The 16,035-nt window shown below is 44.9% G+C and overlaps 1 protein-coding gene across 3 annotated transcripts in view; it reads left to right on the top strand.

Annotated features, from left to right (window-relative positions):
- Positions 1 to 16,035, top strand: part of PRKAG2 (protein kinase AMP-activated non-catalytic subunit gamma 2) — a 209,317-nt gene that overhangs the window by 182,770 nt on the left and 10,512 nt on the right. For all 3 annotated transcript variants that reach the window (XM_032180954.1, XM_032180955.1, XM_032180956.1), the window contains exons 7-9: positions 11,609 to 11,690; positions 12,424 to 12,482; positions 15,414 to 15,459. In XM_032180954.1, the coding sequence (XP_032036845.1) occupies positions 11,609 to 11,690; positions 12,424 to 12,482; positions 15,414 to 15,459 (187 nt within the window). The remainder of the gene's footprint in view (positions 1 to 11,608; positions 11,691 to 12,423; positions 12,483 to 15,413; positions 15,460 to 16,035) is intronic.

Raw genomic sequence — 16,035 nt, 5'->3', positions numbered from 1 at the left:
GTTTCTCATTTTGCTTTTAATCAGTAAATCATCATCTGCTAGGCTCTTGGCTCTGTGGGAAGCGTTTAGTTGCCAAAAGATGGCAATAGCTGCCTGCTACAGAAATGGAGTAATCTGTTCTGCACTGTGGTAGAGCTCTGTGGCTTTTTGTTTCCTGGATTTTGCAATTGATGTTTTTTGGGGAGTGGATTTCTTTTTTGTTTTGTTTTTGGTCTGTTTCCTTTCAAAGGTGCTCTGCTCTGGCTTCACTGTGCATGTTAAGTACTTTGTCATGGAATGTGCTTAGACTCCAGCCTTCCACAGTCAGAGAGAACCACATAACAGATACTTGGTCCCAAAATATTCACAGAATTATCTTGCATGTTGGATACTAGTGAATAGTGGAGGATTATTAATTAGTACCACGATCTAAAAGGTAGAAACCCTCCTTACACGACAGGGCAAAGTATTATGGCAGGTCATGAGTACTGCACACAAAGTAGTCTGTATAAGGACCAAGAGCATCCTTCTTGAGTTGATTGCCAGACGCACAGGCAGAAACAGATGGTGTAAGGAAGGCTGGGGAGATAATTAGAGCACTCTGTCCCTTCGTGCTTTGTGTGATTGTGATCCTGATGTGTGGAATGTGGAGACTGATTTGTGCAGGCTGAGGTCCTTTTCACTAAAGAGCGTTGTGACCAGGGCATAGCACTGGTGGTCAGTTCTGCAGCATGACTAAAAGCACCACGGCTTTAGTTACTGCTCAAGAAAAAGCAGCTTGTAGCTTCCACAATGGGCTTGTTGATTATCCAGGCATCTCACTCATGAAGGAGTTTATTAATCTCTTTAGACACAGAGCACGCTGAGGATTCAATATATTGTCTCTGATACTGCTATCTTGGCTGAGTTCTCCCAGGTAAGTATCCAACCGTTGTTGGAATTCAATTAAAACTTGAGCAGGGCTGTGGTGACGTTTCTGCCCACGTGCTGTAGGACTTCCTGCAGCTTAACTGATCTGGTGGCAGAGAAGGCAGTGCTGAACGCAACGATTAACCTGGCAGGAGGCAGTGGTGATTGTTTTCTCCTCCACCCAGGCAGCCAGACTTTTCTCCCAGGAGCTTCTTGTGTTTAAGCACCTTGGTATGAAGGAACAGTTGCTTCTTCCCCAAGGGTGCTTCCATGTCCTTGAGTGGATGCTGGATTTTGTGGTGAAAAGACGTCCGGCCTGCAATTAGATGGTTGTAACCACTGGTTGTAGAGGAAGAGCTTTCAAGCACGCAGACATCAATCCCACAGAGTTCAAAGGTTCGTGTAGCTGACTTCCCTTCTGTCTGCCATGTCTTCACTGTTCGGAGTCTTTCAACTGCATCTGCTCTTGCAGTTAGCAGTCACGTAGGCTCTGATTGTGCAAGTCCTGAAAGCTCTAGTGAAGATTTGACATTCAGACATCATGAATACTTCACCCTAGGCTCTTCTGGCTCATTCTTGTTCAGTTTTCTTTGTCCCACAGAAGCTTGCTTCCACGGGAGTCAGATTGTGCTGATGTTTTCACCACCTCAGAAGAAAACAGTGCTACATCTCTGTGGTTCCTTTCCTTTTGCCAGGAAGAGAACGGCTGTCAATTCTGAACTAAGAATTGATTTCAGATCCTGAAAGGCCAAATGTGATTTGATACGATGGTGATTTTGGTGCTAACTGGTGCTCTTTCAGCTCTTCTAAACGATGTAGCTCTTTTGTTCCAGAGGTTTTGTTCTCATACTGAGGTAATCTGCTGGGAGTTGCTATCTGCTGCTTGTGGCACGGCTCACAACGTGCTGACTTCTCAGCTAGCAGCGGTTAAAAAGTGGTCAAAAGCTTGAGCTTGGTCATTACTGCAGTCAGAAAGGTGAATTCTTCCTCTTTATTACATGAGCTAGTGAATCTTGGAGCTGTTAGGGCAGATTCCCCAAATCTGTAGATGAATTACAGAGAATGATCCCTGATACCAGCCTTCCTCACCGGAGCTGTGTTGAAATAACGCTATTAACATCGAGAGCTTGGGCTGTCATCTCCAGTTGGTGAGGTAATGATCAGAAAAGCAGGGTTTTAGTGAAAGAACCTTGTGAATATTTGTTGTAAAGACAAATGGGTAACTTAATGGTAACAGAAAACGTTTCACTTGACTTCCACCAAATCCCTGTCTTAGTTGAGATCCTTAATAATGGCTGTGGGTGAAGCTGGAGAAGAACGAAGGGTGTACCTCGGTCTGTGATCGTGGGGCATGTTCTGAGCCTTCTCCAGGTGTTCGGAAGCAGTGGTGGCAGGAAGGAGCGGTAGAAGGGAGCCTGCAGTTGTTCATTCAGCCTCTGGTATGTGACAAACATGAGCAGTATCTTTAGCATCATGCTTGAACTTTGATATTTCAGACTTCGTGCCATTAAATTTAATCCCAATTGCTTTGCTCTCTCATTTATAACATAACATTAAGCTATGCTTGTCTTCCAACACTAGTGCTGTCTTCCAACTTCCCACATTTTGCAAAAAGAGTAAATTGCAGGGTTATTTAAGAAAACATTAAGCGGCCTGCCCAGAACGTTCATGTTGGGCTAGGCTGCAAGATTTTCAAAATCCTTCCCTTCAGTATCTCCCTCCTTTGCCTAGTGCATTGTGTTAACGTTCCACCTCCAGTATCTTCAATCTTCAGTGTCTTGTCAGCATGGCTTGTGCACGTACATGTGTCTGGAATATGCGTTAGAACAGCTCCTAAATGGCTAAATTAAAAGGAGGAGAAGGTACCTTGTAAGGGTAGCCAGATTTGTTCTGGTTCTTATATATAAATAACTAATACGAAGTCTTGTACTAGAAAATTGATTCATCTTTTGATGACACAGGCTTCTGGAACATCCAGTGTCCTCAAAGTGAGAGGGTCTCATATATATTTGTCTTCCCTGGATCTGTTTCTCTCCTACCCAAATGAGTTTCTCCTAATTTAAGAACAAGAAAAAAGCTTGAAGTTCTCAAATGTCTCAAAATCGAGTTTAGGTTTTGAATAGTGCTAGAGCTTAAAACAAGGCTCACTTCTTTGCCTTGCTTAGTGTTTAAGCTTGTCGAGTCAATGGGAGAAGACAGAAGAAAGCAGTGCAGCTCCATTTCATCCTTTCCTCGGAAGATTGTGCTGGGTTTGTGTTTGACTGTGGTATCGGGTCTCCCTCTGCTGGACAGAAGTCGCAGCACGCATCGCTTCTGCCCTGGAAAATTGGCCATGGGATATGAGAAGTACATCAAAACTGGTAACTGTAGGAAAACTGGAGGTGGCCATTGATATCACACGACACAGGCAGTACCACTAAAGTGACATCTTTTCATTAAAAAGGTGTAGTCCCGGTATCTCGGAGAGATTTAGTGTTTAAAAAAAAATTGTAAAATCTTTTTTTATCTTTGAATGAGGAGATAAGGCTTCCCCTCAGCTTTGCACCTGAAATAGCAGCAGGAGGAGCAGCTAATGAAGACCAGGAATAGGATTGAACAGACTGACAGGCCGCTTGTTTCTTCATCAGCTCTGGGAGCTTTGTGGCCTCTGATCCAACGGGAAGGGAGAAATGTGCTGGGCTTCAGCTGAGGAAGGCTTTTATCTTTCTTCAACACACACTGAAGAAATTTTAAAGTCTGATCTGAGCATGAAGAGTTGAGAGCCAGGTAGATGTTAGGAACTATCCTGTGAAGTTTGGAGATCTGACTCAGTGGAAAGTTTGGAAATCAGACTCCAGGAAAGCACTGAGCAGGGTGCAGCTTTACTTTTTACCTGCGTGTGTGTTTGGTGAGGTGGCTGAGTACAAGTATTAAGGCATTTAACATGGCAATATGCAGGGGAAATTTCACTTTTTTGTGTTACTGCCCCAGTTTGACTTAGGTCTGTTGCACACAAAACATCACACTGTTCTTTTCCACCCCATCATGAATTTTATTTGAATATTTAAAGGAAGTGGCTCTTAACAACATAGCTTATAGCAGTTTCCTGAAGCTTATCTCTATAAGGTTATTTAAGGCTAGACCTTTGTCTGGCCTTCAAACAAATTTATTACTTAAATATATTTTGTCGCTGGCTACAAAACAAGCTAGTGCTTCTCCATCTACCCTCTAAAAGAAAAGTAAAAGGTAAGGATAGGACAGGGACTTCCCTGCTACATAGCAGCAGCAATCTGCAGTCCCATGAGCAGGATAATGGCACACTTATTTAGTGGCTGTGTCTTGTGAAGTCTGTATAAGCTCTCGGGGGGGTAAAAAGCTCTAACCTTTGGCTACATGATATCCTTATCTCTTAAGTTTGTTTTAGTACAGAAGCACACATGGCTTTTTGCTCAGTATGATACCGAAGTTCTTTTTGAGGTCGAGTATTTCATAAACTAATAATTTTTTTCTATGGAAGCACTCATCAGAACAAGCTTTCAGAGCTCTTTGTCTTCTATCCTGAAGAAATCCTGGATGATTGCGTGATTTCAAGATTGCATTACTTAACCTTTCTGTTCAATTAAGTTTAAGTTGGTAATGAACCAGATATTACTACTAAGAGACTTCTTTCAGTAACTGTCGCACCTTAGTAGAAGCTCAACTGCTTATTTTTCTACTGCATAACGAGAAAAAATATTTGGGATAATCTCCTGGGAGCTTCATTTGTGGTCTAACAAGCTGGAAGTAGATCACATCTGCGGAGCAAGCAGTGGATTCCACATCAGAAGAGTGGAAGAGGATTTGTGTTTCTCTTCCTCGTGCTGAGTCGAAGTAAATGGCTTTCTTCTTGTTCCCTCCAGGTCATTCTTGCCTGGGTGATGAGATAGACCAGGCTTCCAGGAGGACCCCTCTAAAACCTTTGGCTCCCAGAACCACACAGCGGCCTCTGGGGCTGCTGTGGTACCAGTTTGTGCAGCCGTACAAGGGGGCTGGCTGTTCCTTAACTGGCTTTGAGGTTTTTCCTCTCCGAAGCTGCTAAATTTAAACCAACTCTGTCTGCGTTCCTGAGGAGCGTCAACACCCCTCCTTGCTTCCCCGTCCCACAGAGCTGCAGAAGAACAATGTAAGTCAGCTTCTAGCTGCCTTGTGGGCTGAGACAGACCCCAGGAGAGTTCCCTTCGTTCAGCTCAGGCCAAAATCAGCAGGACAGCACTGGAAGGCTTTGTTTTCCTTCAGAGTTGCTCCTGTCTCTTGCAGATAACAAGCACTGGAGCTCCGTTCCTGCAGCTCTCCAAGCCAACACGAAGCACTCAGCCCTGAATCTGGGGGGAAGATAATGAGTTCCCCTATACCAATTAAGTGGTATCTTCATTGACACAGGGTGTAGATAAAAGTGTTTGTGCTTGGCTCAGTGAAAGTCATGCATTGTTCTTGCCTTCCCTGCCCCACCCCTGCCACTTTTTTTGGCAAGATCTTAATCTGGGAAGGAATTTCTGTCCCCTGTCCAATGCCCAGTGGCTCTGCCCCCGAGACCTCTCTTCTTACTCTTAGCCCACATGAGCATGGCATCGAACAGCAGTCCCTTCAAGCCAGAACTTCTGCTTTCTTAGAAGGCAGACCTGTTTTTTTTCGGAGAGTCAGAGTGGTATGAGGTAGAAGGGACCTCAAAGCCCACCCAGTGCCACCCCCTGCCATGGGCAGGGCCCCCTCCCAGCAGCCCAGGCTGCCCCCAGCCCCATCCAGCCTGGCCTTGGGCACTGCCAGGGATGGGGCAGCCACAGCTCCTCTGGGCAGCCTGGGACAGGGCCTCACCGCACTCACAGTGAAGAATTTCCTCCCAATATCTAATCTAAATCTCCCATCTTTCAGTTTAAAGCCACTTCTCCTTGTCGTATCCCAAGAGTCCCTCCCCAGCTCTCCTGCAGCCCCCTTTAGGCCCTGGCAGGCCGCTGTGAGGTCTCCCCAGAGCCTTCTCCTTTCCAGGCTGAACAACCCCAACTCCCTCAGCCTGGCTCCACAGCAGAGCTGCTCCAGCCTCTGGAGAATGAAGTTGAGAATGAAGTAAGGGGGAAAAAGCCAGTGTGAGTCCTTCCAGACCTTGCTGCAGAGATAAGAGATGATGGCTTTCAGATAAGAGATGACGGCTTCCTAGAACCAAGAGTCACCTGCACTCCTGGTGATGGGAGCGAGCAGCAGGGGAGAACGTGCCAAGGAGACATCATTGCAGTTAGATTTAGGCTTGCATCTCCTGAATTGGCTGTAAGTGTTTTTTTTGGGGGGGGGTGTTTGTTTCCCTTTCCCAGCTCTGCCAAGAGCAGGGCAGTGGTAGGGCTGGAAGCCCTTGCCCCATTCTTTGGGTTTTTACATCAAAAGAAGTTGCAAGCCAGGCAGCTCGTAGACATGCACAGAGCAAAGGAACGAAAGGCTGGTTGCGGGGGTGTCGGTTTTATTTTGCAGTACAAGGGTCAGAGCAGAGCCCTGCTGCTTTCCCTGCTAGAGCAAAGAGGGTTTGTGCTGTTCTCGGGTGTCTGACCAAGTGAGAGCTGTTGCAGCGTGCCTGGCCTCTGAGAGAAAAGACTCCGGGTGAGCTGCTGTTGTACCTTCTCATTCTCCAGTGAGGACAATCTGAGGAAACACGGCCGTCAGGCAGGAGTACTCAGGTAGTGTGAAGCTGGGTGCTCCTAGCACTTGAAAAGGGAAAACTTTTTTCCCTTTTTCAAGGGGTGCTGGAGGTGTAACACCAGTGGGCAGCTCCCACACGGCTCCATCCCACAGGGTCCATCCCCCAGGACCAAACTGCTCCAGCACGGGTCCCCCACGGGCGGCAGCTTCCCCCAGACCCCTGCTCCTGCGTGGGCTCCCGTCCACGGGCTGCAGCTCCGGCCTGGGGCCTGCTCCTGCAGGGGCTCCCCATGGGCCGCAGCCTCCTCCAGGCCACATCCACCTGCTCCACTGGGGGCTCCTCCACCCATGGGGGGGCTGCAGCGTGGAGATCTGCTCCATGTGGGACCCATGGGTGCAGGGGGACAGCCTGCTCCACCAGGGGCCTCTCCACAGGCCACAGGGGAACTGCTGCTGCCTGCCTGGAGCACCTCCTGCCCTCCTGCTGCACTCACCTTGGGGCTGCAGGGCTGGCTCTCTCACAACTCTTACCTTTCTCTCCCAGCCGCTGTTGTGCATCATTTTTTTTTTTTTTAATTCCCTTTCTTAAATCTGCTTTCCCAGAGATGGAAAAGCCACTTTTTGGCTCGGCTCTGGCTAGTGGAGGATCCCTTTCGGAGCTGTCTGGAGCTGACTCTAATCTGTCATGGGGCAGTTGCTGGGCTCTGCTCACAGCAACCACCCGTGCTACCAAACCCTTGCCACATAAACCCAATACAGGGACGCAGTGAGAAGGCATTCTCATGTGGCATTCTTACAGGTATATGGCTGTCATCTTCTACTTCAGCTGTTCTTACCCAGTGGGTGAAAACTGGCTGCTTTCTGCTTTTAACTGAAGTAAAAGTTCAAGAATGCTTTGTTGCTTGTAAACTTTCCCAGGCTAATTGTTTCTCAGCGAGTTCCTGAAAGATCTGAGCTTGATGCTTTCACCCACGTGTGAATTTTATGGGGTGTGTGTTTCCAAGCTCCTCAGTTGTAGCTCTTAAACACCATCGTGAGAACGGCCTCAGGTTTTAAGTTTTCAACTTACCCAGTGAAAGCAGCAATGAGTGGCCCAGCCCACTTCTGATCATCCATCCATCAGGAATTGGACGTGGCGAAAGTATCGAGGACCCCACTTTCTTTCTTGACCTCATAAATAGGGATCTCTTGGGGCTGCACTAGGGCCTTTTCAGGTTTGTAAGGCCGGTGCCCTGGTTTGGTTTATGGAGTGAAAGATAAGGCAAGAGAAGTGCACGTTATCACCTTGGATAGCACCTGGACCACAGGAGTTTGGGAATTCTTTTTAACACCCTCCACACTATCAGTCTTTCCTGCCCTTCCTATGCTTCATACTGGCACATCTGAAGCCTCTGTGCTCCTCACTTCTCTCACTTGCCATTTTTTTCAAATTAATGCTGGTACTGAGGCCGTGGTGGCGAGGAGATGTCTGTCAGCACAGTGGGGTTCTCTCTACCCCACTCTGCACTGCTTCTTTCCCCCCAGAAACCTGTGATAGCTTTTCCCTACCATTTTTCCCAGGACAAGAACCTTTTAGCTAAACAAAGGCAACAAATGATAGTGGTGTTAGCAGCCACCCTCTTTTCTTTATGGGGCAGTCCTGGCGGACAAGTTTGAAAGCCACTGGTCGCTTCTGAAAGCTGTAACCACGTGCATAGCACGTTTAGGTAAAACAATGTGGAAGTACGTGTGTGTACGTGGCATTTTGCACACCAGTTCATCTTCTGTTTTCTTTTCAGAGGCTTTCTCCATGCCCTTGCAAAAATGACCCCTTACCTAAAGTAGTGAGACAGCTGGTGAGGAGTATCACAGCGATGAGAGACCCTTCAGTGCTTCCTATCAGTGAGGAAGAAGCTTTTTGCGTAGCTTGGTGAGATCTTTAGTCTGCTGTGAGTGTTTCAGGTGCCCCTGCCTGGCATTCGGGCTGTTTTGGAGCTTGTAACCCTTAAGGGATGAGGTTTTCCAAGTATTCGGCTCTGTGGGAACACAGGGCTTCTCGTGTACGGGTCCAACTGCATCTTTCTTGGTAGTGACCCTCACACGGGAGGGAGGCTGTGCCCTCCCTAAGACTTAAAGGGAAAACATTTGGACAGTGTACAGAAGCAACGACCTCTGGAAGTCCTATCTCACCTAAATTATTCTGTGCCTTTACTCAGCATGCTCAAAACTGGTAGAAAGAGCTCCTGTAGTACGAAAAGCTTCTTCAATTCACTGTAGAGCAGTGAAAGGTGACACACAACGCGCTGCAGGACTCCAGTCGCTGCTCTTTGCGGTGATGTGACCCTCACCTAAGGGGCAGGATTTTGGAGAAGGTACGTGGTCACGGCGGGTGAGATTCCTCATCTGATTGCAAGTAGTTTTTGCAAAGCCTTTCCTTTGTTAGGGCCACTACAGGGTTAACAGGAACAAAAGGGCTGTGTTTGGAGAGCGTTTGTACGTGGGGCTGAGCAATCTCTGGGATTTGGCTGAGGAACAATGGCTTTGGGGAGGTCAGCCCAACACTCAGATCAGAGAGCTGGCCTCCCACGAGCGCTGCTGCTGGGATCGAGGATTAACAGCGCTGCTGGAGGCCTGAGGATGGGACACGGCAGCGACCTTCAAAGCCTCCAGACTGCCCATCGTCTGCAAGGAAGGTCCTCGTGGGGATTTTCTGCACGAACATCACCGAGACATCTAAATGTGCTGGACAGAAGCCCAGCTCCACACCCCAGCGCCTTGGCGGGCCACCGAGCCATGCTTTGGGCAACTGAAACTGGGAAACCACAGGACCTGAAGGGAAGTGTGAGTGGATGAGGGGTGTTTGTGCTTGCGAGCAGCACTAGCAAGTAGGCATGAGGTTGTTTTTTGGTTTGTAATGACCTTGCTGAAATAAGTATTTACATAAAGGCCTGTTGGCACTGCTGTTTGGTTTAGAAGGTGACTGCCTAACGCTTTCCCTGAGGGAAACAGTGGGACTATCATTTAAGCTGTGGTTGGGAAGGACAACCTAGGCAAATGAATATCATTTTCTTTTCTTAAATGTTTGTTTTCTCTTACTTCAGACATTTACTATCCTCATTCCCAAGCTGAATTCGGTGGCTTTTATGCAGGCTTGAACTCTGAGCTACCTTAGCATATCTATCTGTCCAGCAGGCCACAGTTTTTCCAAAATCTGTCTTCTAAAGCTAGACGAGGGCATCTAACAGAAGACTTGTGAGGTGCTTTGAGACAAATACTTGCAAATATATCAACGGGTCAGAGGAAGAATTGATCCTTTCGGGAAACTTTCTTTCCTTCCTGGATTGTCTCAGTGTATAGCCTAGTGCATTTTTGGCATTCTCTCTTCAAGTATCGTTTCTGACTGTAAAATAATCCTCAATTTTCCCATCTTGCTAGATGAGTGGCACGAATTTGGAAGCTGCCTGAAGTCTCACGCTTGGCATTTCACGTCTTGTCTCCTGTGGGCATTTCTTCTCAGGTTAGCAGAGTTTATAAGCTCTCTTGAGGAGTTCTGCTGCATGATTCCTATTTGGAAAGAAACCCTTTACTTCTCTGGTGTTACCAGATTAGCTGTTACCTGAGTGCTGCGATGGAGCTTGAATGTGTAACTCTCATGGAAGACGTAGGATGTAAGTTGACAGTGACCAATAAATCTTGAAACAGCCATTCTTCCAAAAGATACCAAAGCTGAAGGCTCTCAGTTTCAGACAGTCTGAGTGTACTTATTTTTTTTTAATGAAGAATAATTAGAACCCACTTGCTTTGCCCCAAGGTGGAGTTAGGCTGTGTGAACTCACCTCTGCCTCTTATCTGCTCCCCAAATAGCTCGCTGCTCTTCACTTTCGCTGCGTTAAGACCAAGTGTGATGTTGGTATGTGGGAACGCTTTGTGTGGCTGCCCGGAGGCTTTCTTTGTGGTTTTAGCCTTCCTTAGGAGTCAGTAGGCTCCTGTGGTGGATTTGGAAATGTTTGTTTCACCTGACTCCTCCCTGTGTCAGTGAGGTGCCTTAATACCTCGGGGACCTTTCTATTTAGCCCTTTGCTAGAGAAATACTCCCCGGTGTGTGCGTTGTGGTCTTATGTGTGGTGCTGGGTATTTTTTCCCATGTATTTAATTTAGTTTCAGTGCATTTTAGGGATGGTGGTTACAGGGATCATCATTCCTAGTCATTGATGGTGCAGCAGAAGCACTGGTAAAGTCAGAAAGGGGCTTGGGGAGCAGTCCTCTGAGGTCAGGAGAGCAGAGGGGCTCCTGGGGATCACAGAGGAAGCAGGCTGGCTGCAGAGAGGCTGCGAGAAATACAGATTGCTTTCGGAAGCCTCGTCTTAAAGGTGGCTCACCTACAAGAGGATTAACACCAGGCGTGTGAAACGCTGCGTGCAGATTTCTGAAGTGCAGGAGAGGTGATGGGCTCTGGGGCAGCCCAGAGGGCTTATGAAATTCTTAGAATTTTAAAGTGATAAATTACAACACTCAGTCTAATGTCAAATGTTGTATGGCACGGGATTCTGCTGACTGCTTAGCCCTCTTGAAGCCCACAGAGTCTAGAAGCTGGAGATGAAATGAAATTTCTCTTTTTTTTTTTTTTCCATGCAACTGCTGCTATAGTGAATGGTACCTAGAACATAGTAAAATTTTCAAATCTCAAGCTATGCTTATAAACTGCATAGTTCTGACGATTATGTTAATTATAGATGATTATTCCCCACCTCCCTCCCTCCATAAGCACGACCTTTTTAATAATTATCACAGTTAATATCAAAAGGAATAAATTCGCAGCTAATGAGCATATCTTCTCAGCTCTGTCAGCTTATTTCTTCATCAGGGGTTTTCACACAGCATGTTCCCATAATGGAACAAAACCAGGTCTTGCTAAGTTTTTTAAACATCTCAGAAGTAAACAATTTAAGTTTTTTTGTGGTGTGTGTGGCTTTTGTTCCGTTTTGAATCCCAGCTATCTTTCTATACTGTGTTTTTCCTAGCAGCTGAGGAAACCTCCTGTCGGTGTCTGATATGTTAAATGAAGAGCAAAGATTTATTTAGCTGTTCATTCCTTTTGCAGGTAAAGAAGGCCTTTTTTGCCTTGGTGGCAAATGGTGTGAGAGCAGCTCCACTGTGGGAGAGTAAAAAACAGAGTTTTGTAGGTAGGTGCTTCTAAGGATTGTTGTTAAGGATTACTTGAATTTTCAGGGTACTGCACTGGTGCTGAACGTGGTTTGGGGCTAGTCGTGGTCTAACACCCTGAGACATATTGGGCTTCTTTGTTTGCTCCTTGTGAGCAAAGAATTTTTGCTGGCTTGCACAGTTTTGTAGTTCTTTGAGAATTGTGATGATTCTTCCAGGTCATCAGCTTCTGTAATTTGTTGTCTAATATGTCTGTTTCTCTGTGCATTTAAAAATAAATGCAACAGTCACCAAAAAATAAAATAAAATAAATTGGAACTATAAAAAGAAAACATAATGCTCCAGTATTCTGATATACATGGAATACAATCATCTCTTTCTCAGCATGTTCTCAATAAGGTGCTCTCTGAAGTGACTAAATACCAGAACTAACTCTGAATACCGCAGGTATTATGTCCCATCCAGGGAGAAATAGGTTTTCTTTGGGCAAGATTGAAAGAGGAGCAGCACATGGATCATAGTTTTGAATATGACTTCAGGCTCCAGTATTTTTATTCTGGATGATTGTATCAATATGAAAATGTTATATACATAGTTTTGGAATTAAGCAGTTGATTAATCCAATACAAATAGCATGTTACACAGATGTAATGTTTGTTAAATGATATAGTGTGACTTTAAATGGAGAATGTAACTGTATTTCTGTATCTTAAGTATATATCTGAAGAACTTTTTTCTCATCGCTTTTTGCAGGAATGTTAACAATTACAGATTTCATTAACATACTGCATAGATACTATAAATCTCCAATGGTAAGTATGACGATGAGCTGCTATCGGTTGTTAGACTGTACACAAACTGAAATAGCAAACTGCTTGAAGGCTGGATTGCTGTTATTTTTAAGCTTCTGGAAGCTTAGCTTTGTCAGGAGTAACTTGTTGAGTTCTTTTGAAAGAGAGGATAGTTTTGTGGTCAAGGTAGTAGGATGGTATCAAGGTACCTGGGTTCAATTCCCAGCTCTACCCATGAAAGTCCCACGAGCTTGGGCAGGTAACAGAATTTGTTTGCTTCAGTTATACATGTATAAACACGAGGAATTTCCTTAACAACTCCTACCATTTGTTACGTGTTGCCTGCTGCTTCACCATAATGACAGCCTGGGGTTTGGATACCAGGCTCCACTTGGAATTGCAGCTGTTGTCTACTGCATTTGGGGTGAAGGACCTATCCTAACTTACTAATTCAATATTAGACCTAATATAAAATGTGTGAGGGTGAAATACTCGATTATTGATCACACTGCGTGCTTGTGTCCAGGTTGGTTCAAAGCACAGTAATCAGGGCTCTGTATGAGTGTGGAACATCAACCAAAAACGTGGTTGGGGCTGGGGGGAGTGTTTAAAATTATATGAAAAAGTTAGTTGTATTTAAAAATCAAACACGTAGCTACACAGTGTCATTTTAGTAATGTATACATTGTCATTTTATTAATTTATACATTTATTTATAAATTTATTTATAAATATTTATAGATTTACATTATATATAAATTATATACAAATTTATAAATATTTATAAACATTTGTGAATTTATTTATAAATAAATCATCTTTGTCTAATAACTATCATAGAGTTATCCTGAAAGGGATACGTGGAGCTAAGCAGCAAGCTAGCTTGTGCAGGCTTGGATGCTTTAAAAGGTTACTCAGGTTTTGAAATGATGCTGGAGAACAGACGAGTTAAACTAGTTAAACACAGGGAAATTCTTTAGCTGCATGGCTGAGTTGCACAATCACTTGGAGATCTCTTGACTTCAATTAACTGTAATTTACCATTCCCATTGGCAGTCAGTTGATGAGATCCTCTTGCTTACATGTTCATACAGACATTTACATCCCTTTCTTGTTCCTGTCAAATCCCAATTCCCCCTTTTCTAATTAAAATATACCTACTGTTCAACCAGCTAAAATATCAAGAACAGTTGGATGAAGCAGACAGCTGATACATTCGGCTTCTCAAAGCTAGTTGGTCATGTTTGTTTTTAAAGTTTCAGAGTTTTTTGTTTTTTTTTTTTTGTCTTCTGGGGATTTACAAGGTGGAGTGGAAAAAAGGTGAATGGAAATTGATTGCACGCTGATAATTTCCATATTCTAATGGCCCTCAACCTCCAATAATACCACTTTTTCCATAAATTTTTACCTAAGGTCTAACTGTTGCCACTTATTCATGTCACCTAACACGCTATTCCATCGGTTGTACCTAAAACAGCCTAATTACAGTATGACCATTTAACGTTCCCTTACACTTTTTGAAAGGTGATAAAAGAGTAGAATAGTTCATTTGGAAGGAGCTTTCAAAGATCATCTGGTCCAACTGCCTGACCATAAAGCCTGACCAACTGGCTAACCAAAAGTTCAAGCACACGAGTGAGGGCATTGCCACAATATCTCTTGAGCACTGCCAGGCAGGGGGCATAACAACCTTGCTAGGAAGCCTCTTCCGGTGTTGGACCACCCTCATGGTAAAGAAATATTTTCTAATGTCCAGTCTGAGCCTCCCCTGGTGCAGCTGTGTGCCGTTACCCTGCGTCCTGTCACCAGTCAGCTGGGAGCAGTGACCAGCACCTTCCTCTTGCACTTCTCCTGCTTGGGAAGTTGTAGAGAGCGATGAGAGAGTTGTAGAGAGCGTTGAGCCTGCTGCCACCAGCCCCTCCAGCTCCCTTTCTGCCCAGCTGCTCTCCAGCCACTCATCATTGCTGCATCCCAGGTGCAGCACCCAGCATTTCCCTTTTGCTGAACCTCCTGCTGCTCCTTATTACCCAGGGCTGCCATCCAGGCAGTCAAAAGCACCCCCAGGTTTAGTGTCAGCAGCAAACTGAGAACACCCTGCATCCAGATACTGATAAAAATGTTGAATAGCAATCCAGAAGTAGTCTCTTTTGGTCCAAAGACAAATGTAGCAGGCTTTGTAGACGCTCCTACACTTCACCTATAAGCTTTCCAGCTTCAGCAGGGTTTATAGGTTTTCTGAACCTAGAGGAACCTAAACCAGCAGAAAATAAGTAACTTTCACTATTTATTTTTTGTCTGTTTGGTGCCCCGTACCAGCTGAGCACAGGTTAGGTGATCAGCATTGCATGCTCTCAGCATTTCTGCTGCACCAGCGTGGCGTAGGTGCAGCTCCCAAAAACGTTTAAAGAATGTGACATCAGTAAAAGGTGAAACTTGGGGAGAAAAAAATAAATATAACGGTGATTCTTCTGGTTGAGCTGAGCACTAAACCAAGTGCTGCTGCTTGTTTGTAGTCCAGCAAGAGTGAAATTAATCTCTTTTTAGCATTAAGTAGTGATCAGGATAAGCTCTTTACTTGGTTAGGTGGGTGAGGTATCCTCAGAGGGTTTACCCAGCGTGATTGTTTTAAGGTGAGGTAAATTACTGAGGAGGTGCCTTTGAGCCTAGCAGAGATCCAGACCGCAACCTGGGCAGGGGGAAAAATCTCTCCTGTCCCTTGAGCTGGCAGGTGCAGTATGGCTCTGCGCATCGAGCAGGATTGCACCCTTTTCTCTTGTGTTGCCAAGAAATGTTGTTGTGGACTGGGCAGTTAATTAGCTGGGATTCTTACTCTAAATGTTAAATTGCCTCCAATGAAATACAAGGAAATTAACGAGATTATTAATATATAGGCAATTATTTTGGGCTTAAAATTATTGCTTTCAAGTGAAATTTTCCATGTACCTATTGCAGGTTCAGATCTATGAATTGGAGGAGCACAAGATAGAAACCTGGAGGGGTAAGATTGTTTACTGCTTGATTCCTAATTACGTGTTCTAATATTGTTCAGCATAGAATTCAGCATTCTTAGTTAATCATAGACATAACTAGTTTATCTCTGCATACTTTTAATGAAAGCAGGAGTAGCAAAAGCTTGTCTGCATGTTCCTGCTGCTTATTTTTTCTACCTGAAATAATGTGAACCAGAGTGATCGTGCTTTGTATGTACTGCTTCACTGATCTTCCTGATTAGTACCTTCTCACTCTTTCTTAAGAGAAGAAAATTAAGTAGAGGAAGAGGCTTTACATGGCTGTAGAGGTGATGGGAGTATCTGGCTTGGGAATGTATCTGAACCAGGATGCAAAATGAGTATCAGATGAATGGGTGCTGACTGAACTGAGATGAGCAACACGTCACACCTGAGCAAATTGTATGCTGTGACTAGAAATTAATAGAACATGGTTGGGTGTGACCAGAAGTGCTGAATGCAGGGAGAAACTTTAATGGAAAAAAATGACTCTGTGCCATATAATAACATACAGAAATCCTCTATGGAGGAGATAAACCCCTTCAGAAAAGAGGAAAGTGGTAAAG

This window comes from Aythya fuligula, chromosome 2, assembly GCF_009819795.1.
Source record: "Aythya fuligula isolate bAytFul2 chromosome 2, bAytFul2.pri, whole genome shotgun sequence".
Classification (NCBI taxonomy): Eukaryota; Metazoa; Chordata; class Aves; order Anseriformes; family Anatidae; genus Aythya; species Aythya fuligula.
The sequence above is the reverse complement of the archived record's forward strand: the minus strand, read 5'-3'. Positions and strand labels throughout refer to the sequence as shown.